The sequence below is a fragment of the Ovis canadensis genome, chromosome 20 (assembly GCF_042477335.2).
Source record: "Ovis canadensis isolate MfBH-ARS-UI-01 breed Bighorn chromosome 20, ARS-UI_OviCan_v2, whole genome shotgun sequence".
Lineage (NCBI taxonomy): Eukaryota > Metazoa > Chordata > Mammalia > Artiodactyla > Bovidae > Ovis > Ovis canadensis.
The window spans coordinates 31,036,081-31,059,012 of record NC_091264.1 but is presented as its reverse complement, the minus strand read 5'-3'; the positions used below and the strand labels follow the sequence as shown (position 1 = coordinate 31,059,012).

The 22,932-nt window shown below is 42.1% G+C and overlaps 2 protein-coding genes across 14 annotated transcripts in view; both read left to right on the top strand.

The window, feature by feature from the left end:
- TRERF1 (transcriptional regulating factor 1) overlaps positions 1 to 5,665 on the top strand; it is a 205,030-nt gene extending 199,365 nt beyond the window's left edge. For 7 of the 12 annotated variants that reach the window (XM_069564461.1, XM_069564458.1, XM_069564460.1 and 4 more), the window contains 2 exons: positions 1,732 to 1,979; positions 5,106 to 5,665. In XM_069564461.1, the coding sequence (XP_069420562.1) occupies positions 1,732 to 1,979; positions 5,106 to 5,430 (573 nt within the window). In that variant the 3' untranslated portion in view covers positions 5,431 to 5,665. The remainder of the gene's footprint in view (positions 1 to 1,731; positions 1,980 to 5,105) is intronic. The other 5 variants (XM_069564459.1, XM_069564462.1, XM_069564468.1 and 2 more) reach the window with 1 other exon arrangement.
- Positions 5,666 to 12,238: 6,573 nt separating this feature from the next.
- Positions 12,239 to 21,733, top strand: MRPS10 (mitochondrial ribosomal protein S10). 2 transcript variants are annotated; one of them, XM_069564456.1, is made up of 7 exons: positions 12,239 to 12,548; positions 15,427 to 15,491; positions 15,579 to 15,651; positions 17,568 to 17,704; positions 18,664 to 18,772; positions 20,303 to 20,392; positions 20,871 to 21,733. In XM_069564456.1, the coding sequence occupies exons 1-7, from the start codon at positions 12,501 to 12,503 to the stop codon at positions 20,952 to 20,954; spliced, it is 606 nt and encodes a 201-aa protein (XP_069420557.1). In that variant the 5' UTR covers positions 12,239 to 12,500; the 3' UTR covers positions 20,955 to 21,733. The 2 variants fall into 2 exon arrangements, with proteins under 2 accessions (XP_069420557.1, XP_069420558.1); XM_069564457.1 differs by having other exon boundaries at positions 12,270 to 12,548; positions 15,582 to 15,651.
- The last annotated feature ends 1,199 nt before the right edge of the window (positions 21,734 to 22,932 follow it).

Genomic DNA, 22,932 nt, shown 5'->3' with positions numbered 1-22,932 from the left:
CAGGCCAGGGGTCTCCTACTCATCTGAGTTGCTGAGCTTTTCCCAAATCAGGTTTCTTAAAGCTGTACACAACGGTACAGGCAAGTTCTAGAGGTATTATGCAAAAAAAAAATTAGAATATATGATTCGTTTCATATGAAGCCGTTTCCCCCAAGTTAGTGCTTATCTCTGCTTGTGTGTTACATAGGATAACACTCTTTTCCAGAGTGTATTGAATGCTGTTTATTGAGTCTGTCACTTAGATGAAGACAGCAGCAGTCTTTCAAATATTTTAGACTCTAAAGCTGAAATTTACTTGATTCACATCTAAGAAAAAAATTAAGAAGTAAAAAAAAAAAAAGATATGTACATCTTGCATTGCCTTTGAAGAGATCATAAAGTGCTAGCTTGTTTCTGTCTTTGATGTTTAAAGACCTAGATGCTTTACTCCATCATTACCGTACTGTATGGAACACTTCCATTCAAAAAGTGACTTTAAATGACGGTCTTTTTGGTGAATTTGTTTAGAAATTGGTTGCTTTCTCAGTTCACAGTTTGGGTCTACAGTAAATTCTTTCCTGTGAGGGGAATCATCTTTTACTTTACCCAATCAAAAATGCTCAGTGGGATGAATGTTTTTTCGTCACTTCAAAAAAACAACAGAGGGGAAAAGAAGTGTGTTGGTTTTATTTGTTGCCTAACCATGGAAGTTTTGGTTGCTAAATCAACTAAAGATTTTTTTCCCTGCAAGACTATAAACAGAACTCATGAACTTAACACAGCAACTGTCTGTGGCTGGGTGGTTCAGTGAGTACTCACATTAGCTGGTGCATTTAGCGATTTGGAAGTCAGGGCTCTAGGAATTCAGGGGGTGGATCACTTCCCTTTACAGCAGTGAATCTCACTGGGGAATGATCTCGTTCCCCATGAACATTTGGCAGTGTCCAGAGGGAGACATTTTTGTCACATCTAGGGAGGTGCTCCTGACATCTGGTGGGTGGAGGCCAGGGATGCTGCTAAAGACCCCATGATGCAAAGGACAGCCCCACAACAAACAGTCATCCAGCCCAAAATGTCAGCAATACTGAGGTTGGGAAACCATACTTTACGGCAAGCTTCAAAAGACTGAGTCGTTTCCCTTTTTATCATTCTGCAGTGAAATTTGGGGGTCTGAAATGTGGCTTCAGCACTGGACTACTGACTGGGGCTTAGATATAACGTAGAATAGAGCAGAGTGGCTAATCAGTGTTTTCAGAGCTGTGTCTCTTAGGGTTCTAGGGATTCCTAGGGGAGATAGAACTGAGCAAATAGACCCAGTTCTGGAATGCTGTCTATTTCAGCCAGAGCACCTCTGCTTATAACTTTGAGCTTTTGAATAAGATTTTTTAAGTAAAAAAAAAAAAAAAAAAAGAGCAGGGAAAAAAGTGGGAGGAAGTTTCTGGCTGAAAAAAAATGTTAGAAAGCTGGTCCAAACCCCTTCATTCTACAGATGGAAAAAATAAGGCGTTCAGAGGGGAGATGGCCCAATGACCTCCGTGTATGTTGGAGGCGCTGGGTTGAGCCCCCAGTCTTTGATCGTAACAATGATTTGTTGTTGGCACAGCATTTGTGGTCGTGGTATTTGATCTCTGCTTTCTGTGGCATTTGCCCAGAGTTTGCTTATGTAAAACCCCTGTGCCTTGTCATTAGACTCTGTTTCAAGTATCCCATGTTGTACCAATGAGTAACTAATAACCCTAATTTCCTTTTCAGGACTGTAGATGTCATGTCACTCCCTTTCTTCCCCAGGTGTTCAGCTCCCGGCAGGCACTGAACGGCCACGCCCGCATCCACGGTGGCACCAACCAGGTGACCAAAGCTCGGGGCGCTGTTCCCTCTGGGAAGCAGAAGCCTGGCAGTGCCCAGAGCGGGTACTGCTCGGTGAAGAGCTCACCCTCCCACAGCACCACCAGCGGCGAAACAGACCCCACCACCATCTTCCCCTGCAAAGAGTGCGGCAAGTAGGTAGAACTGGGCCAGGGATGGATCTAAGTGTGTGATGAATAAGGCCTCTGTGGGGTCTGGGCCAGGGTGGCCTGAGATGTCTCCAGGTAGAAAAAGAACCCAGACTCTCCAGCTTTCCCTCGTACCATCCTTGGGGTCGGCGTGGTACCTCGTGGCAGATGGACCTTGTCTCTGACTGAGAATATGGTCACTCTGATGTCCTAAACCCTAATAAGGATGGACATCATCAGAGAGTAGATCTCTAGTGACAGAACTTCACTCTTCCAGAAATGATGGATGGGACTGATTCCCAGCTCTTCCCTTCACACCCAGAGCATATTCACCAGGACTGCTTTCTTTGCATCCCTGCCCAGTGATTTGAGAATGGCTCTAAAACATCTAGTCAGGAACTCTCTGTAGCAGAAATGGCTTTTCTAGCACCGCTGATGACTCCTGCACCCAGGGTGGACATCTTTAATCAATTGCTACACTCTTTGCTACTGTATTAAGATAAGACTCCAGTGCTTTTCAGTCCTTTAAATCCTCATGCTTCACGCAGGCACAACCAGTTGATCACCCTTGACCCATGAGAGAAAACCTATTTGTCATCTCTGCCCTTTTAAGTATAATTTTAAACAGTGAAAAGGGAGAAACTGACAGTGGGCAGTAATGACAGCCAGCCTTTACTGAGCACTTGATTTTGTCACATACTTTGTGTGCCTGAGTTCTTTTAAACCCACACAAAAACTCCAAGTGATGCAGATACTACTTTATCCTTGGGTTACAAATAAGGACTGAACGTTAAGTAAATTGACATGCCCCAAGTCACACCCCCAGAAAGAGCAGAACTGAGATTTGAAGCCATCGGTGTTCAGATACAGAGCCTGGGTGTCCGACCACTGTTCCATCCCCTGGGTTTGCTTTGTTTGCTTATTTATCACTGGTAAGGTACACACAGTCCCTTCCCACAGCATCCGGTATAGAATTCCAGTTTATTTCTCAGTGAGTCTGTGCTACGAGGGGTTGTCACAAGTGACTTCCTTCAGGAGCCTTACCGAGTTGCTCTTCCTATAACCTGCAGTGCTGCAAACACGCAGGGTTACCTGGAGAGATGCCCACCAGGCAGCTGCCAAAACTCTACTAAGGGAACATCCTTGGTTGTATGAGAGAGGCCACCCGGGACCTCTGTTTATAATATTCATCCTCATGGAATATTTCAGGCATTTTCCTTCCATTTATCAGTTACTCAGTGCTTGCCTGGCATTGTTTTAAAGGATGTTTACATGTATTAATTTATTCCTTAGCCCAGTGAAGTACGTACTCTTAGCCTTAGGTCAGTGGCACCTGCCGAGGTGAGTTGGAACCAGCAGCTCTCTTCCTGCAGAGATGGGGAGACACACTTAGGATCGGCCCCCTCCTCGGGGCTCTAATGTCCTCCAGAACCAGGACATGATGCCATCTTCATGTCACCAAGAAATAAGGGAGCCCCTGGATTGACCATCAGGCTTATTTACTTGAAACAATGAAACCTCCTTAGTCTGACTTCCATCTACTTGCCCTGGGGTGGAAGAGAGAGGCAGAGAAGAGGGTCACACCAGTGTCTTCTGCAAGGAACCAGCACCTTCTGCTCACTTCCCCCAGACAGGCAACAACTCCCTACTCCACTAGGTGGCAACAAAGCACATAACCAAAACTAAGTATTTCCAGCTCTTTCAGTGACATTCAATTTTTCTTGTCCTGTTTTTATGTTGCTTGGGATCTTTTTCAAGCATAACTCCAGTTAAGATTTTATGGAAAATAAAAATATTTTCTGTGGTTTTCCACACTAAGAATAACATCAGGCAAATGTTTGCAGAGTGCTGCTTTTAGCTGCTGAAATTATGTTCATCACATTAGACAGTTTTCAGCATCATGTGGTGATTCACCAACTCTGTTCTAAGACACAGGTCTTACAAATCAGATCTTTTTCTCCTTTATGAGCTCAGGAATGAATATTTATGCTACCCACCCTCCCCTAAAACAGGCAGCCTCACCTCTGGACAAATGTTCTCTGAAAAAGGTCCAGAGAGAAATATTTTAGGCTTTGCAGGCCATTCTGTCTCTGCCATTTTAGTGCGGAAGGAGCCATAGACGATACATAAACGGAGAGACATGGCTGTATTCCCAGAAAACTTTATTTACAAAAGCAGGCAGCATATGGGATTTGGCCCACTGACCATAGTTGGCAGACCCCTCATCCCAGGATTTCTCAACCTGGGTCTGACGATTCCTAGTTTGGGGTAGAGGGCCTGCCCTCAATATCGTAGAATGTTTAGTGACATCCCTGGCCTCTACCCCACTCAAAGCCAGAAGTGCCAGCACCACCCAATTGTGACCATCAGAAATATCTCCAGACGTTACTCCCTGGGAGGCAGACCCACCCTCAGCTGAGAACCACTGTTTCATTCGAAAGTTAACAGGAGCCAACTGTGATATATGATGGCCAAAACAAGAAGGGATCTTGGGTGAAGAGGACTGCTTGGTGCAGAAGTCAAGTACAATGAAGACCGAGGTGGGGCTGTTGGATTTGGCCACATAGTTACTAGCGAGCGATCTCAAGCACTCGGGCTGAGCACAGGGGACGGTGCTCCACTTGGAGAGTGTGGAGGATGGAGGAGCAGTCTGTGTCTGCAGAGACCCCCTGGAATCTTGACGGGAAGAACAGGGATTGGAGGCCAGAGGCAGAGGAGGGGTTGTTTTATGGTGGGAACCAGCGGGGCTGGGCTGCATGATTTGAGGGTTCTCAGTTGGTTGAAAGGGCTTACCTAGCGATGGAGATAGAAAGAGGGACGAGAAGGAGGGAAAGGGGCGTGGGCCCCAGGCCACAGGTGGACAGGAAAGCTTTGAGAATTCGTTCTCCATTGTCACAGGGAGAAAGCCCAACACACATAAATGTCTTCCTGTCCCCATCTTCTTCCCTTGGAGAGAAGAGAAGTGACAGGTCACTGAGGGAGGAGGTCTTCGGAGCTAAGGAGACCAGAACACTGTCAGTACCACCCCAAAGCAGGCATGACCGCACACCCACTGTTCCCTCTAGGACCCTTGGATTTCCAAGAACTCCGATGCTCTAAATGTCTCATGCTTCTTTTTCCTCATTTTTATAGAGTCTTCTTCAAGATCAAAAGCCGAAATGCACACATGAAAACTCACAGACAGCAGGAGGAACAGCAGAGGCAGAAAGCGCAAAAGGCGGCATTTGCAGCCGAAATGGCAGCCACAATCGAGAGGACTACGGGGCCGGTGGGGCCACAGGGGCTGTTGCCCCTGGACCAGCTGAGTCTGATCAAACCCATCAAGGACGTGGACCTCCTCGACGACGACGTCGTCCAGCAGTTAGGAGGCGTCATGGCAGAGGCCGAGGTCGTGGACACCGGTCTCCTCCTGGATGATCAGGCTTCAGTTTTGCTTCAGGGTGACACAGAACTCTAAAGGCCCCGCGTGTCGCTTTGAGACAGCAAAAACCCACAGCCTCCAGCCTCCAGCCTCTTTCATCAGGAAACTGGGACTGCCTGCTTGTTTTATAATCATTTTAAACTACCTGTTTAAAAAGTGGTCTTTTTTTTTTTCCAGGTTTAGAAACAAATCGGTTTTTTTCTTTTCCTTTTATTTAAAAACAATTGTTTTTATGGGTGGTTGGGGGGAATAAATAATTGGCACAATTCTACTTTAAGATGTGTTTCATCTGGGCTAGGCTACATTCCCAAGAACTCATTCCTGGCTGGGAATGAACTTGACATTCATGTTCTTTTGCTTTTTAGATGCCAACCATCCTGATTGCCTTCTATCCCAAAGCTTGCGTGAGTGAGCGAGTGTGTGTGTGTGTGTTTGTGTGTGTATAAAGCAGGCTGCTTTCTTTCTGCTGGGGTCTTGGATCATCCTTCCCCACCAACAGTCATTTTTGTATTGACCTCATTCCACAGTTTGCAGTGAACTTGGCATCTTTGCTGGGAGACCCTGCTAGGAAGTAGCTCTCCAGTGAGCAAAGTCAGCCTTGTGTTCCACGGCTTTCTTCCAGCATACACATCATTTGAAGAGTTGACCAAATGTGGAAATAATTTTTCTGCCTGCCCTGCGCATCACTCAGCCTAGCTCTAAAACCTGAGTACTGTATCATTTCAGGCTTTCCCTCCTGGACAGTGGTTTACTGAGAAGGTGGTTCATAGAGCAAGCGTGTCCTCTTCCCCGTGCCCTGAGGACCGGCTGACTCCAATTCACCCGTTGGCAGAGGCGTACTTTGGCCTGAGCTGACTGACTGCAAGTCCGTCTAGAGGAAAATAACCCCAACTATTAAGTTGCCAGGGTTGTTTTTAGGGAAGATAGTCAAGGAGCACAGATCAAAGTATCTAGAATGCCAAGCAGTCTTTTGCCCAAAAACTAGCTCAGAAGAGCCCATTCCTTTTTGCCACACTGTTAATGGTCTGTGGGGTTCCACAATTACTCTGTGCCACTTGGAAGTACTATGAAACCTGATTCACTGGGATTCTGCCGTTACTCATCTGTACAGGACCGAAGTTTACTTTGACGCTAACTCTGAGGAAAAGGGTTTTCTAGCAAATCTGATGGTGAATACAAGGGAAATAGCATTAAAGGCCAACAAAAACAGTTTCAGATGCCCTTTTGGCTCCATTGTTTGCATTCAAACCGTGAATTTTTCATTAAAGTCATTTACCAAAGCTCTTCTAGAATTCTCCAAGCAACATAACTCTGCTCTGCCTCCTGTCCCTGCCAGCAGGGCTGCTGTTTGTACCTGAAGGTATTAAACCTGTAATCCTTCAAAAATGGCTTTCAGCTCAGGCTTTTGAGCTGAGTCAGACTGCTCTCTGGCCTTCGTCAGGGCAAACGAGTGCCCGCCTTCAGATTAGAATGCGGTCCCAGCTCAGAGCTGACACGTCTGGCTGGTGACTTCCGAGCAGGGGGCTTTCCGGCCTTCCCCCACCCCAAATAGGTTGATGCCCCAGCTCGTGCAGGCGTGGCAACCCTGCCAGGGCACTTTGCTGACAGATGTCAGTGGAAGGATGAGGATAGGAACAAAGCATCGTTTACATTGTCTCTGCAAAAGCGTTAAGCGGGCAGCCACGACCCACAGCAGGCCCATGCAGGCAGTGTCCTCTGAATCTCAGGAAAGCCACGGACAGAAGATCAATACAACGGTTCCTTTCATGCCATCATTTCTATTCTCAGAAAAAAGAGGTCTTGAAAGTTTCCTTTTTTTCTTTTTTTGTTTTTAGGGAGGGAAATAATGTGTCATTTGCTACCATTTCTGACAAGTTATTCGATGTTTTGAGTTCAGAACTGCTTGGGCAGGGCATCAACTTTGTGGCAGAACTATTTGAGAACCGTACCAAGTGTAATACCGGCTGATCCCATCTGCCCCAGTGACTATTTCCCTCCACGTGTGGGTATATGAGAGGGTTCTGGAAGGGTTCTGCTACTGGATCTCTGAAAGTTTATCTGGCAAAGGAGCAGACACCCAGGAAAAATGTTTATACAGCAAATGTATGCATTCTGTTTGGAGATTTGCCCGGCTGTTCCAGTTTAAAACATTAAACTGAGTTGCCAAGGCAAAAATATAAGGCACAATTTAGTTTTGACTTTCCATGCAGTATACCATAAGCATTTTTGACTTGAAATAACCAAAGAACTCCTCCTTGACAAGACAGTTCACTTTGCTGAATTAGTATTCTTCTTAGCGTCAGCGCAGAGGATGACTTCATAGTAAAATATTGCACTTGCTGTTTTTCCTGAAATGATTCTGCCTGCATGTGCGTGTTGTGGTTTAGCTCCCCAGCCCATCTCTCCTCACCCCAAAGAACTATTCTTCCCGATGGTTTATGTCTCCAACCCATTACTGTTTACTATCAGATAGTTTTTCATTAGTGAATTTAGACCTCTTTGAGAAAGCTTGTATATAAAAAGTTAAAAAGATATATTTTATGGAAAAACCCATCTTATTTTCAAATATATTTAACTGCTGTTCTATTTTATTAGAGGAAGGTTGTAAATATTTTCTAGGAGTTCTATTGTAAAGAAAAGTATTTTTGAAAAAAAATTAATGTAATAAAAATGAAAACATTTTTAAATGGTGGTTGTGATTGCTTCCTGTTCTGGCTTCGTTGTGCTCTATTCGCAGGAAATGTCTTGCATGCCTTGCCATGTTAGGATGTAATTTATTCCGGTTTGCACTATTTTCAGTTGGCATCATAATATCTAATGTGCTCCACTGTATCTTCCCCTGGAATGCAGGTCCCTTGGTCCATATCAAAAGCACTATGTATAGCATATTCATACTTTTTTCTTTTGTAATGTGTGTATTTTTAATAAGGATTTTATGTAACATTTTGGCAAAAAAAGAGGACAGTATTTTCTAGTGAATTTTATAATACATTTTGCTAAAAATGTTTCTTCCTAGGTCAGTTTTTGTTAAGGTGAACCAAAAGTCTTATTTTCCCAGGGGTTTAAAAAAAAAGTTTGAAGCTTGAAAGCAAAGTTATATTTAAACATCATATGTAACAAATAAATAAAGATGTTTTATAGACTTGTCCTCAAAAGTTGCATTCCTTAAAATACAAAAACAACTAGGGCATTCTAGGTTGGTTCCCCCTTTGTGATGAGCATTTTTTTTTTTAATTGCCACAATACTATTTTTCAGAGAGCCAGGAGCATTTTACTTAAAAGTTTCCAGTCATTAGCCTTCTCAGAAATTTATTACAGTTCTTATAGATAGGCATTCATCAGAGATGTAACCAAATAGACACTGTCATATTTATTTGTGAAAACCTGATTCAATATTGCATCAGCTGCTCTGAAAATAAAATTTATCTTTTTGAGTTTCATTTGGCTTAACATTCCTTCTTTTTAGCCGCTGAAGTGACTTCTCAATGCTTATTTACCATTAGTTGGTTTCTAGAGACTGGTTTAGAAGGGTGTTGATCAGATTTAATGCTCATATAAGTGCCCCCACCTCCACTCAGGAGGCCAAGCTGAATATTTCTGCTTCTCCAAGCAGTGGATGAGCCATTTGAAGGGTTGATGGTCTCTAACCCACAGTAGTCACAGTGCAGTTTCAGGGAGTTCAGTAATACACGAGTTACTTCACAAGGAACCGCCAACAAAATCCAGCCCACCCTGATTTACAGGCATGGCTAATCTCGATTTCCAAATTCTAAAAGGTGTGTTTACTTTTTAATGCTCAACAGCAAAGTTCAGGAGAAATCTGAAATTCTAGATTTTATACAGAACTTGATTTAAATGGGGCATAGCTGTTCGATACCTTGATCTTCTACATGCTTTGGGGGTTTTATATTTTTAATTTGGGCAATTCTGGTTCTGTACCAAAGAAAATAAGTCTTCCTTTACAAACACTGTGCATTTAGCCAGTGTTGGAAATTTAAATTCTGCTTCCAGAGGCTCAGGTGTCCAATCTGAAGATTTTAAGTTTTTCATTCATTACTCATCTACCAGGCACTATTCTACGCTGTATTACACATGGGGGAGTTGAGTGGATAAAGAGGACTGTGACATCATTCCTGCCTGCATGCCAAGGAATTTAATACTTGGGAAAAACATATAGGGTCTTGGGAACAGATCCAAGTCCACCAGCGTGAAGAGCAAAGCTCATGGTTTATTACTATTACTGAACCATCTCACCATCACCCACATAGTCACAGCAATTTGCAATAGGTTCTCAGCAACTATTTGTTAAATTGATTATCTCTAATCTTCCAGGTATGCTTAGCTGCACGTGTGTATATGTACATAAAACCTCTTCTGAGTTCACCTAAAGTCAACTCTTAGTTCCACAGACCTCCAGTCTACCTTCCTTGGCCACAGCCAGCCAGCTGGGGACTGAGGCTGAGTTTTAATGTTGACATAAGCAAAACATAATTAGGAAGTCATGTTAAGAAACTAGATAACATATTATTATTATGTATCTAATATTAGTTAATATCTTATTATTTAGATAATAGATTTTGAGTCTCAGATATCCCTGTATAAAAAGAGCCAAAGGACGCATTATTTCTTTATATGAGAGAGAATCTTGAAAAAAATCTAATCTTCCAGCCATCCCTCAAGGGATGTGTTTAATGTTTCTGTTTGAGTGTAAAGGCCAAGCAGTCATATATGCTTGATCTACACTGCAGCACACACATCCTTAACATACAACATGGATCTCTCTTTGGGCTGTTTGGGGTCATTATTTCCTCTGCTTCTGTAATTTTGACGGTCTTGATATTTCTTCTTTTCCCAACCACTTTATTTAAAGGCATGTTTGACACATAAATGCTATATTTATTGTGTACAACCTGATAAGTTTGGAGATAAGTGTATAACCATGAAACCAGCACAATCAAGGGAGAAGGGCTGTCTTTTAAATCAGAACAACCAGTGTAATCAAAGTATGATTTAACTTAGAACTATTTGATGCACACACTTATTTTTCCTGGATATAAAGCAAGGTAGACTTGCATCAACCATCTAGAATCACTTGATCTCCTGTTCATTTACACTAGTTCAGAGGTTTGAAGGGTTAATTCATAGGAAAAGTGAAAGTGTGAACTCGCTCAGTTGTGTCCGACTCTGCGACCCCATGGACGGTAGCCTGCACCAGGCTCCTCCGTCCATGGGATTTTCTAGGCAAGAGTACTGGAGTGGGTTACCATTTCCTTCTCCAGGGAATCTTCCCGACCCAGGGATCAAACCCAGGTCTCCCGCATTGTAGACAGACGCTTTACCATCTGAGCCACCATAGGGAAGAGACCTATAATGGACTGGCCGAGCTTCAGAACACTGTCCATGCTAATAAACTAAGAACTTTAATGTGTCAAAACAAAAACCCTGCACTGTCTATGCCCACACACCATACCAAAAGACCCTGTCCACAACCCCACTGTTGGCAAAACCCCAGATGGCCCCACACAATGACTCCCACATTGCCCCCAGCTAATTGGTACAGGGCTGGCACCTGACCAAAAGTTATTAGGGCCACAGTCTGATGACACAGTTTAGCCCTGGAAAACAAGGGGGCCAAATCCAATTCCCACATTTTAGAGTATGAATGGAGAAACTTCGTGAGCCAAAGCGGCAAGCAGCAGTCATGTGCAAGGCGGAAATCTGAGGGAGCAGACACAATTTGTAAGCAAAGGCCATCCATAAAGAGACCATATTTGGCCAGAGGGGTGGAGAGGGCATCCAGTTCCCAAGGCTGTTTTGAGGCCACGTTTCCAGTTTCAGGAGTAGGAAAGGCCATCTCAGTCTTTAAAAATAAAAAATAAACTCCTTCCTTGCAGGAGCACAGGGAAGCAGGGACCTCTATGCCTTACATCCTAGAGACTTAAGTAGAACTGGACTTTGTCACAGAGTCAACTCCAGGGGTGCCGCAGCGGTGGGAAAGGCATTGAACTAGGATGTTGGAGCTGGTTATTGGTTCAGCTGTAACTAATTCACCACATGACTCTGAGTCATTTCATCTCTGAGCCTCAGTTTCCTCACTTATTAAATTCGGGTAAAATGTACGTCATCTTGTGAGGATCCAGTTAGGTAACATAGGGAAATGTTGTTTGCAGGCTGTAATGTCACCATCATCAGCTGCTGCAGAACCTTCACTCAGCTTGTTCAAGGCAGCAGAGGCAGGTTGAGGAGCCATCCCAGAAGAGAGACTGATGCTTTAGAAGCAGCAAGAGTTGGAGAGCTCTAGGAAAACTCCACTGGCTAAGAGGGACCAGCCAACTTTGAATGTCACAACTGAAAGAGGGAGCTTGATTCTGAAAAGGACACTGGGCAGCCTGCCAAGGCTATCCCTGTTACAACTCTCACCTCTAAGTTACAAACGCAGATTGTTTCTCCAGGGCAAGGTGAGTATCAGACCCCAAATCGTGGACCACCTGAATCCTAAACCAGAGACATTCTGACTCTCAAAACTATGACTCAAAAGACGATTAAACCTAGCCTCTTGGTTATTTAAAAAAACAAACAGACAAGAAAACCCTAACTCAAACATGGAGTGGATCTGAGGCTTGGCTCATGCTCCCTTGCCTGGCGCTCTGCAATAAATCCTTACTCCCTGCAAACTCCCACTGTCAGTCTGGGTTTTTTTTGCGAGCCACAGGCACTTTGCTCCGTTATAATAGAAAAATCAACTATCAATCAACCATCAACTCAGAGATAACCACTGTCAATACATTAGTTATATTTGTTCCAAGCGTGTGGTTATGTTTACCTCCAACAAAACAGGAACTGCAAAGCACAAACGATTTCAAGAGGAAAGCGCTGACGGAAGTCGCTAACTACCTAGATACAAGCTGAAGCTATAAAAAGGCGGACGGGCCAGGTTAGGACCTGAAGGAAGCCGGCTGTGTTCACTCTAAGAGAGCGTGGAACCACGTCTCTATGGTTGTTCCTGTGCCGGAACACAAGGATACACTCTCTCCTTCTGCGGAACTCTATGGTCAGAGGACGCTTCTGTGACCCCGGAGGCAATCCGGGGGAGCAGGAACGGCAAGATGGCGGCGCGAGCGGTGTTTGGGGCCCTGGGCCGGCGTCTCTGGCAGGTAAGGAGCGCGCTACGCGGATTAGGCGGCCTAACAGGGACAGTTACCATTACGTCTGATTGCCACTTGTCATTCTTCCCATCTTCCGCGATATTTATTTCGCACCTTGACCCGCTGTTTGGAAGAAGGTTGCGAGAAAAGGGCTGATTTTATCTCTAATTCTCTCAGGATAAAACAGAAGTTAATGAGTCAGGGCAAAGACAGGAACGAGAAGAAGAGTAGACTATCAGAAGTGGAAAGGATATTGGACAGCAAATGTTGCAGACCCCGCCTTTCACGTTTGCGAAATAGGCTCAGAGAAGTCGGGAAGCTACACCTCGCGAAAATTTGGTAGCTTGAGAGTTTAGACGCTTCTCACGGGATCAGATTGAGATACCTTCCTGATACCCAGGTTTCTGAGACTCAAATGACAGTCGCTGAAGTCAGAGGAGTGGGCTAAGTATCCTCTGCTGGGTTTTTTGGAGAAAAAGCAAAAAATTCAAGCAGCGGTTCTTATTTGGCTTCAGCGCTCCTCTACTCTTCAGGAGAATGGATACATTCTCTCCTAATGTATATAGCTGCGTCCCTTCAGTGTTACCTGAACTGTCACGACATTGTTAATCGGCTACACCCCATACAATAGAAAGTGTTTTCTTTTTTTAAATAGTTAAGGACTCCAAAGAGCTTTGAGTTTTGTGTTTTTTAAGCTATCGATTTTTTAGCTTATTAGAAAATACAACCTAGAATCTTAAAAATCCTTAATTAAAAATACTAAAACTCATTACATGTTAACATAATTAGCAATTTTATGAAAAGCAACTAGGTTTTCCAAAACAAATTGAGAGAGAGGAGTGGCATGTTTTATGTTTTTGCAAACCTCTTTAATGTCTGGCTTAGTAGAAAACAGCTTCTCTAGCTGCTTCTGCAGTCTCTTACTATGTCAGAGGTCATACAGTCTCTGGAAAACTTCACTGTACTTTGGTGCGAGACTAGAGTGGAAAAGTTGAAAATACCATCTTACTGTTATTATAAAAAATAAGTTTAGCCTCGGGAGCTGCCTCTCAAAGTGTCTCAGAAGTCCCTCAGAGGTTCTTAGACCACACTTTGAGAACCACTGTCCTTAAGTCAGGTAGCGTTAGAGGTTGAAATTTTGAATTATTTTTAAGACACATTTACTCAGAGCAGAGGCTCCGCTCCCTCAGAAACAGAAAGGAAAGAAAAGGTAAGAACTTCTTAAGGTTCATTTGTGGATGTAATAGCAGTTTAGGCTTGAGATTTTAAGAACAGAAGTGTCATATTCCTTAGACCTGTGGTCCTTCAGCACAACTGGATTGTGGGCTTATTGGCCCACAGACATGGGAGGCAGTTTTCTCTGTGAGTATGTGTGCAGAAAGGCCTGTACCTCTTACCAGCTTGTGGTATTGTGCTTGATTTCCTGTTTTGTTTTTCCCCCTTTATCCAAGGGAGACTATGAAAGTTTTGATTTGCCTCCTTGTTCGGTAAAGACAGCTACAAATAGGCATTCTTAACAACTTAGGTGACCCTCCATTGTTTTAATTTTGTTTGTACTAAACTGGTATTCTCAACTTTGAAGTGTTTTTAAGGATCTGTTAAGCTTCCAGTTTCTCAGGTTGCACTTTTAAATCTCAGGAAAGCTTAGGGGAAAAAAAAAGGCAAGTGTCAGATTATGTGTTACATACAGTAAGATAAGATGTCCTACAACCGGAAGTTTTGTTCCACCAGGGGGAGCTGATAATAAAGGATTTGGGACGGCTGGATTGTTGCAGTATGAGGCACAATAGTGATAGAAGATGGGTGTAAATTCCAATGTGTATTTCAGTTTATTTATAAGCTAGTTGTTATAGCTAGTTACTTATAAGCTAGTTATCCCAGCCAAAGCAAGAAATAAATATGCTGGAAAAGGATGAAAGCTTCAAGAGTACTTTAGAATTCTTGATGCTAAGATGCTAAGTCATTCAGTCGTGTCTGACTCTGTGTGACCCCATAGACAGCAGCCCACCAGGCTCCCCCGTCCCTGGGATTCTCCAGGCAAGAACACTGCAGTGGGTTGCCATTCCTTCTCCAGTGCGTGAAAGTGAAAAGTGAAAGTGAAGTCGCTCAGTCATATCCAACTCTTAGTGACCCCATGGACTGCAGCCTACCAGGCTCCTCCGTCCATGGGATTTTTCAGGCAAGAGTACTGGAGTGGGGTGCCATTGCCTTCTCCGTTAGAATTCTTATTCCAGCCCAATAAATTATAAAGACATTTTTTCTTAATGCTCAAAAATATTTAAGTAAAATATGTATTATATTGAAATACATTTAGTCTGTAAAAAATAATGGTCAAATGAAGTCACATGTTTTCTTCCTTAATATCCACATATGTAATTCATAGCTATTCACGTGAGAATTGCTTGTTTTTAAAAAATTCCTGCTCCTGAGCTTTAAAAGATATAGCCTGTGGTATTTTGAGAGTCCTTTTTGATTATCAGCTCTGTTATCAACTATTGTCATCTTTTTTTTTTCCTAATGAAGCCTAATTTGACAGTTTAGTTACCCTAATTGTTTGTTTTGTTTGTTTAGTTACTATGTCGTGTCTCTTTTGTCACCTCATGAACTGTAGGCCGCCAGACTCCTCTGTCCATGGGATTTTCCAGGCAAGAATATTTAAGTGGGTTGTTATTTCCTTTTCCAGGGGATTTTCCCGACCCAAGGATCTCCTGCATTGGCAGGTGGACTCTTTGCATTACGCTATTTGGGAAGCCCCAGTTACCCCAATATCTTCATCTAAAATAAAGAGAAAACCTGTTGTTTGAAGCATTCTTTTGGGTTTTAATGGAAACAATGACTGGTTTGGAAATTGACTTCAATTCTAATACACATCTCCCTTTCTTTTAAGGGTTCAAGGAATTTTTCTGTAAGCAGTTCTAGGAGCAGTATAGCCAAAAACGATGGCTTTCTTCTGTAAGTATATAATTGGATTTGCTAAGTTGATAAGAAAATAGACTCTTATGCTGTTTTACTTAGATTTCTCTTTGTTTCCACACATAGCAGCACCAGTATGAAGTGGGTACAGTTTTCAAACCTACACGTTGATGTCCCCAAGGATTTGACCAAGCCTACGGTATGCACTCCCTATTTCTTGGCATAAGAAGCTACATTAGCGATAAATTTTCCTCCTTATTTCATTTGAGGCTGTTTCCCAAAGACTTTATGAATAAAAACATGTGTTCTAGAATACTGGCAGGCGCACAGTGAGCCTGAGGAAAGTATTCTCTGATGTCCCTGAGTGCTTAGGGTCGCTTTCAGGCTGTCAAGGTAAGAGCTAATTGAACAAATTATTTACCCCAGATAACTGTGGGAATGAGCAGTCTTTTACTTTTAGCTCAGTACAGTGTGCAGAGTTGTCATAATCAGTGATGCTGAATACTTGGTATTATAGTATAGAAGCATTTTGTGTGTGTGTGTGTGTGTGTGTGGCCTTCAAGTCTTTATTTTCATTTTAAGACAGTAAGTCTGGGCCTGGACAATGCTTTATTGTTCACAGTGAGCATTATCACAAGCAATCCAGGAGCAGCCATGTAACCTTGTTTCCTTTAATTGAAAGTCATGGTTCCCATCAACCCAGTGTTTTGGTTATTTGTAGTTTTTTTATAAAATCCTTACAAGTTCTAAACCAAATGCTTGCAGTCCCATCCATCAAAAATAATCCCCTTTAACAGTTTGGCATGAATCCTTCTAGACCTCTATATATAATTATCTATGTACACCACACACACCAAACTGGAATTGTGATATATCTGATAGACTGCTGGTTCAGTGGTTTCACTTAATAGCATATATAAATGCCGAGTCTCCAGATGCCTGCATGAGCCAGGCCTGTATGGAAAGGTGACGGGGTGGCCACAGTGGCAGGCTGTGCCCTTTTTAAGCAAGACAGCTGCTACTTGCTGTAGCCACTTGCGTTATGTGGAAAATCAGACCTAGTGATGTCATATTGTCTACATTTTCCACACGAAATGAAATTCCAATATTTATGTGAAATCTTTTGATTTTTAGTATTTGTAGCAGATTCAACATATCTTTAAAACCCTATAGAGACTGGTCATTACAGATCTTAGGGCCATATTCCCCCTCTGTTGTCCCTTCACTTAAGGATAGTATGTGAGTATTTTCTGTTCTTCCAACAACCATATTTAGGGGTGCTTGCCAGTGAGTATCTAGTTTCCTGGTGAATAAGTAGATCTACTTTCAGGGGCAAAGTGATTTAACTCTGAAACATCGGATTAGTAATATAAATTATTGGTTTGATGGATGAATGAAGCAAGGGTAATTTACCTCTTGGAAGAAAGTCAGAGATGTCAAACCCATTATTTCTAAGATCTTTAAGTATTAAGATAGAAGAGGTAGAAGTTAAAGGTACAGTCATTTTAATTAGAAATGAGTCATTTTTCTATTAGGGCAGGTAAAATGAACATGGACAAACCTAATAAAAAGAACATGAGTAGCAATAGCTCGCTTTTGTTTAATGATGTTTATAATTTATAAGCACTTAAATCTGTGCTTTCTTATTTGTTCCCAGCAGAAATGCCATGAACTATAGCACAGGTATTGTCCTATTTATATATAAGAAAACTAAAGTGCAATGAGGTTAGTGTATGACTTGCCTGTTGTCATTCAGCTTGAAATGGGAGAGTTTAATTCTCAGTCCAGTTCTTCTGATCAGGCTAGTTTTATTAACAAACCCCTAAGTCCTTTCCTGTTGTTTATTTTGGGTTCAGTAACTTAAGCTAAAGAGTTCCATTGGTGATTTTGTAGGTTGCTTGAAAATCCTTTTGATTCAAACTGTATTATAACTGATTCTTAAGGGTCATTCTAGAGTCTGAATGTAGTCGTATCTAGATATTTAAAGATGCGTTTTTCTCCCCACTTACTAGTAAACTGTGAAGTTGTTCAGTTGAGGATAGTATTTTAAATTTTCCAGTATAAATATTGGAGGAACCATGACTGAAGCTTTTCTTCTGGATTTTAAAATTGCAGATAACCATTTCTGATGAACCGGACACATTGTATAAGCGCCTGTCAGTTTTAGTAAAAGGCCATGATAAGGCTGTATTGGACAGTTATGAATATTTTGCAGTGCTTGCTGCTAAAGAACTTGGTATCTCTATTAAAGTGTAAGTATGATATTTCTTAATCTGACCCATTAGCAGCTATAACACAGTCAGGAAAATGGTGCCAGTCCCAGTTAGGTCTGAACTCTTAAAATGGGACAGAAACTCATGATGGAGAGAGTTGAGGTTTGTTATTCTAAGCAGAATCATTCCTTCCTGTCTGCCAGAATTTAAAAATACTAGAATGAGTGAACAAGGAAAATGAAGGAATCCTTTCTCTAGAAATGGCATAGACATAGGAGTCCCAAGAAGCCTGTGTGTCTGGAATCTCCATGGGGCAGGGAGGTGGGTTAGGTGAACACGCAGTTTTTCAGACCTGTTGGATTTGATGATCTTTGCTATTATATCCATTGTTTCAAAACTGCCTTAAGAAACATCACAACCCAATACTTTGATGCGTGAGCAGAGTGAGCCTCATACGGCCTTGAAGTCTCTGCAGGGTCAAGTGTAACTACCTCCTTTGTCTTGTCATCTGCTCTCTGATGCTGGATGAGGCCCATTTGGAGCTTTGCCAGCCTTGCCTTCTAACAAAACTGAAGGAGCGTGCACGTTTCCCGTAACAGACTACAGTTTACCAATGTGTCTGTCATGCACACAGCAGATACCACAGCTGTGTCCAACACACAGCGCTGCTCCCCCGGCTCATACATTTGGTCTGTGCAGGTCCTTAACGGTGTGAAAGCTAGAGGCCTGTGTGTGTGTGCGAGCACTTGCATGCCAAGGCTTGTTTTGGGGGTCTGTGGCAAATGTTCCTGTTGCTGTCTATGGGTTTATTTTGGTCTGAGCTTTATGGCAGCAGTTGTTAGAGATGACAATCTTAACAAATGGAAGTTTGTAAATAATAGTTAATGCCTATAATTGAGCATGAGCCTGACCTACAAGATTGTGGAATCATGCTTTGATAGCAGTGACTCAGGTTTTAACATCACTTAAGTGTATTGCTTTGCCCATTAATTTTCCAGACATGAACCTCCAAGGAAAATAGAACGATTTACTCTTCTCAAATCAGTGCATATTTTCAAGAAGCACAGAGTTCAGTATGAAATGAGAACACTTTACAGATGTTTAGAGGTGAGTTTATTTCAGATATTCAGGCTTTTTTTTTTTTAATGTCCCGAATTTTACATGAGCACATCATAACTTTCCTTTAACTTTGCCTGCGGGCTTCCTTTCAGTCAGTCCATGTCCAATAGTTATAGAGAAGATGAGTGGTTTTTGTGTTTATGGAAGAAACGTGATAGAAAAATATTCAAGTAAAGCCATCTTTCAGAGTGTGTTTGCTTAGTCACTCAGTTGTGTCCAACTCTTTGTGATCCTATGGACTTGTAGCCTCCCTGGCTCCTCTGTCCATGGGTTTCTCTAGGCAAGAATACTGGAGTGGGTTGCCATGCCCTTCTCCAGGGGATCTTCCCAACTGAGGGATTGAACCTAGGTCTCCTGCATTGCAGGCGGATTCTTTATTGTCTGAGCCACCAAGGAAACCCTTTTCGGAGTAGTTCAGACTTTAACTCAGGAGTACACATTATGTTGACTAGTATTTTTAATAAGCAACTGCAGGCAATTTTTTTTTAAAATTATTTGGCTGTGACAGGTCTTAGTTGCAGCATGCAGGATCTTTCATTGTGGTGCTCAGGCTTCTCTCTAGTTGCAGCGTGGTCTTAGTTGCCCTGTGGCATATGGGACCTTAGTGACAAGGATCGAACCCACATCCCCTGTGTTGGAAGGCAGATTCTTAACCACTGGACAGTCAGTGAAGTCCGTGTTGACTGATTTTTATACACTAAGCTAGCGTTGGAATACTTTTGCTTATATTTCAGAAACTCTAGCTAAGTTTTCACACAACTCTAATAATTCTTTTCTCATCCTCACTGAATTCTCCACAACCATGATAGCCAACATTAAGGTTTTTCATTCATTGATTATCATTCATTTGTGCAGCCACCCAGGTCAGCACAGTCCCATGGTTGAGAAAAGCATGGGATCTGGGGTCAGACAGCCAGGTCCAAGCACTAGCATTTGCTGGCTGTGTGACCTGTGCCTTACTTAAGTCCTTCATCTTTAAATTGGAAATAATAATGGGGCTCATTTCTCAAGGTTAATGTGAGGATTAAATAAGATATTTATCTAAAGCACTTAGACTATTTTGTCACACAATAAATGATTGTTAAATGTTATTAAAACAAGTGCTTGTGCATCTTTTATGTGAGAAGCTCTGTACTAGGCATTGTATTAAGACATTGCCCTACCCTTAAATGAAAAAGAAAAATCCACAATTTTATTCACCTCGCCATAGAGCATACAGAAAATCTTACACTGTCTTATAATTTAGTTTTTGTTTCCTTGTGAGTTGTTTTGTGACATTCTTGTGCTGTGTTGATACCATGTTTGCCATCTGGGTTTCATGGAGCCCTGACATTAAGTCATTTGGGAGTAATGTTTCCCCAGTTCAACCAGAGGATCTACACTTTTTTCCTATTAAATTGGGATTCTGAAAATTTCACCGATAAAGAAATGACTGCTGATTTTACCCCCCTCAAAAAAAACCTTAAAATTTCTACTTTAACAGCATAGCATGAACCAATTTCATGTTTGAAATTTTAGTTAGAACATCTCACTGGAAGTACAGCAGATGTCTACTTGGAATATATTCAGCGAAACTTACCTGAAGGAGTTGCCATGGAAGTTACAAAGGTATGGCTTGAGTTTCTCTCTCAGTTGCAGGGAGATCTGTATTGTTGTGTGGATACATTGCCGCCTGATTCCAGCTGCCCCGGTGGAGGGGAGGACCTAGAGGGAGACTCGTCCCAGTGGTTGGGCTCTCTGCCCACCCCACCCCTGCCGCGCTCCCAGAGCGGTGGGGGCAGCTCAGCAGACTGCAGCCCACATCCTCCCAGAGCAACTTCTGATGCCTCCCTTCCTCTCAGCAGTTGTCTCAACACAGGTTCCACATTGATTGGTGGTCCCTGGAGATCACTGAGGAGCAGCAGATTATGTATGTGAGCGTTTATCTGCCATTGAGTTTCCTTCTCTTTGTTTCAAAGTCCTGCAACAAAATGAGGGGGTAAAAGAAAAAGGTCAGAGGCCTTGAGGGAAGAGAATGAATACATTCAGTTTGTGGCTAAAGAGTTCAGTTAAGTGCATTATACTATAATTTTGTTTTTCTCTCTAGACAAGATTAGAACAGTTACCAGAACACATCAAGAAGCCAATTTGGGAAACAACACCAGAGGAAAAAGGAGACAGCAAGTCATAAAGTCCCACAGTGACCACTTGTGCCAGGATGTGGAGTGAACATGTCAAGTGGAGGGACCCTCCAGTGAGAACTATTTCAGGTCTACCCGACTGCGCTCCTGAGGCCACATAGCCTGATCAGTGTAACGCGGGGGTCAGAACTTTACGATACACTGGCCTGTTGTGCAAGAACCACTTTATCTGTTGTTTTGTAAGCCTCATGTATTTCAGTTCTGATTTTAACAAATACGAGCAAACCATTTGGACCACTCTGCCAAAACAGGGAAATTGACATTTTATTATTCTACTGTTGTTATTAGTTTGTACTGATTGTGATTTCTGTCTTTTCATTCATCTAAAAATGAGTGTTTCACATACTCCTCACACACATTTTTTTTCTTTTGAGGGACCTAAAAGGAACCTTTGGTTAATTAAACATTGAGCAGTTTGAGTTTTGGTACTTACCTAGTATAGGCTGGCATATGATAGTTTGGGATGGTGACCTCCAAGTTTTGCCTCGTGAGCATTACATTCTTAAAAATGGATGTACTTTGTATCAGATCAAGCATGTTTGTGGCTTGCGCTGAACCCCTCTGGGGCTGCCTGAAAGGGTCACTGTAATGGAATTTGAGCTCTCGAGAAATCACTGATTATTGGTTCCTTCATCCTGTAATTCATTTATTCAGTAAGCTTTTCTTTTGTTAGGTTTGCACCCAGTACTGTAGTAAATACCAAAAATTGGATAGCAATAATGGCTTTCAAACATTGTGCAAGGCACAAATAAATACTTTTCCTTATTAAGTTCCATGCTGATAAGACCTCTTTCTTGTGGTGAATAGCACTCTTTTTGTTTGGAGATGTCTACTTTTCCATGAAATTAGATAGCAGTAAAGAGCTCTGAAAGAGGCAGGATGACAGTGGGTTGAGACTATTGGTGTATCAACCCCAAGGGACTGGTTCGTTTCCTTTTTACAGAAGAATCGGGTGCTTGTCTTGTGGTTTCCTTCTCATCTTTGGGGTAGTTTGACTTCTCAGCTTTCCCCCCTTAAACTGGAGTCCCTTTTCTCTTTGCCTGACCTGCTATCAGGCGTGAGCGTTCTGAATGCACACTGCTTACATATCAGACTTACATCACTGTCATCAACTTGAAAAGAATTACAGCCTTGTCCACCAAGACCTCATTCTGTTTCCACCTCAGTTGTGGACTGTCATTCACAAATGTATAAAGCATGATTACCCCAGGAATAAGCCTCAGGATTAAGAACTAATCAATGAAACAGAAGCAGTATAATAGTAAATATACATAACAAAGCAGCCATTGTGGCTCATTTTCACTATAAAAAGATTCTTTAAAAATAAATACAGACCCACATCTCACCCTTTTTGGTGCTTTTATTACAGACTATCAGTCACATAATTACAGTAGGGTGGCGTGCACCCTCGCCTCTGGTGGCTCTCCTTTAAAGGTATACTTCCATTTCCAACTGTTTTCAGACTAAAGTAGCCTGTTAAACCAGATTACTTAGCTCTTCACATTACATATTAAAATCTCATTTTAAGATAAACACAGAGATAAACTACACACACAACTAAAATTAGTGGTATTTCCTTGACATAAGTAATTGGCATATTTGAAGCCTACTTGATGTAAACTAGGTAACTTGTTTATTCTCAGACTGAGAAACTTTTGTTTTTTCTTTTAAATTGGGTCCCCTGAGTAAAATGCACAGTCCGAAAATTAGAATTAATGCCCAAGTCTCACTCTCTGTTCGTGGTGGTGATGAGAGGTAGTGAGAAGCATAGACCTGTCAGGATGGACCAGAAAGCAGGTATGAATTAAGGTGGTCTTTTATTGAAGTGAAGGCCTGAATTCAGTGTTGCTTTCTCTGATCTGAAGTATAGTTTTTTTTAATATTATATAAAATAGTGTTAAGGTCTGTCTTAAACTATTGGTAGACTCTACAGATTAAACTTGTTCAGCACCTGGTAGTTTTGATTTC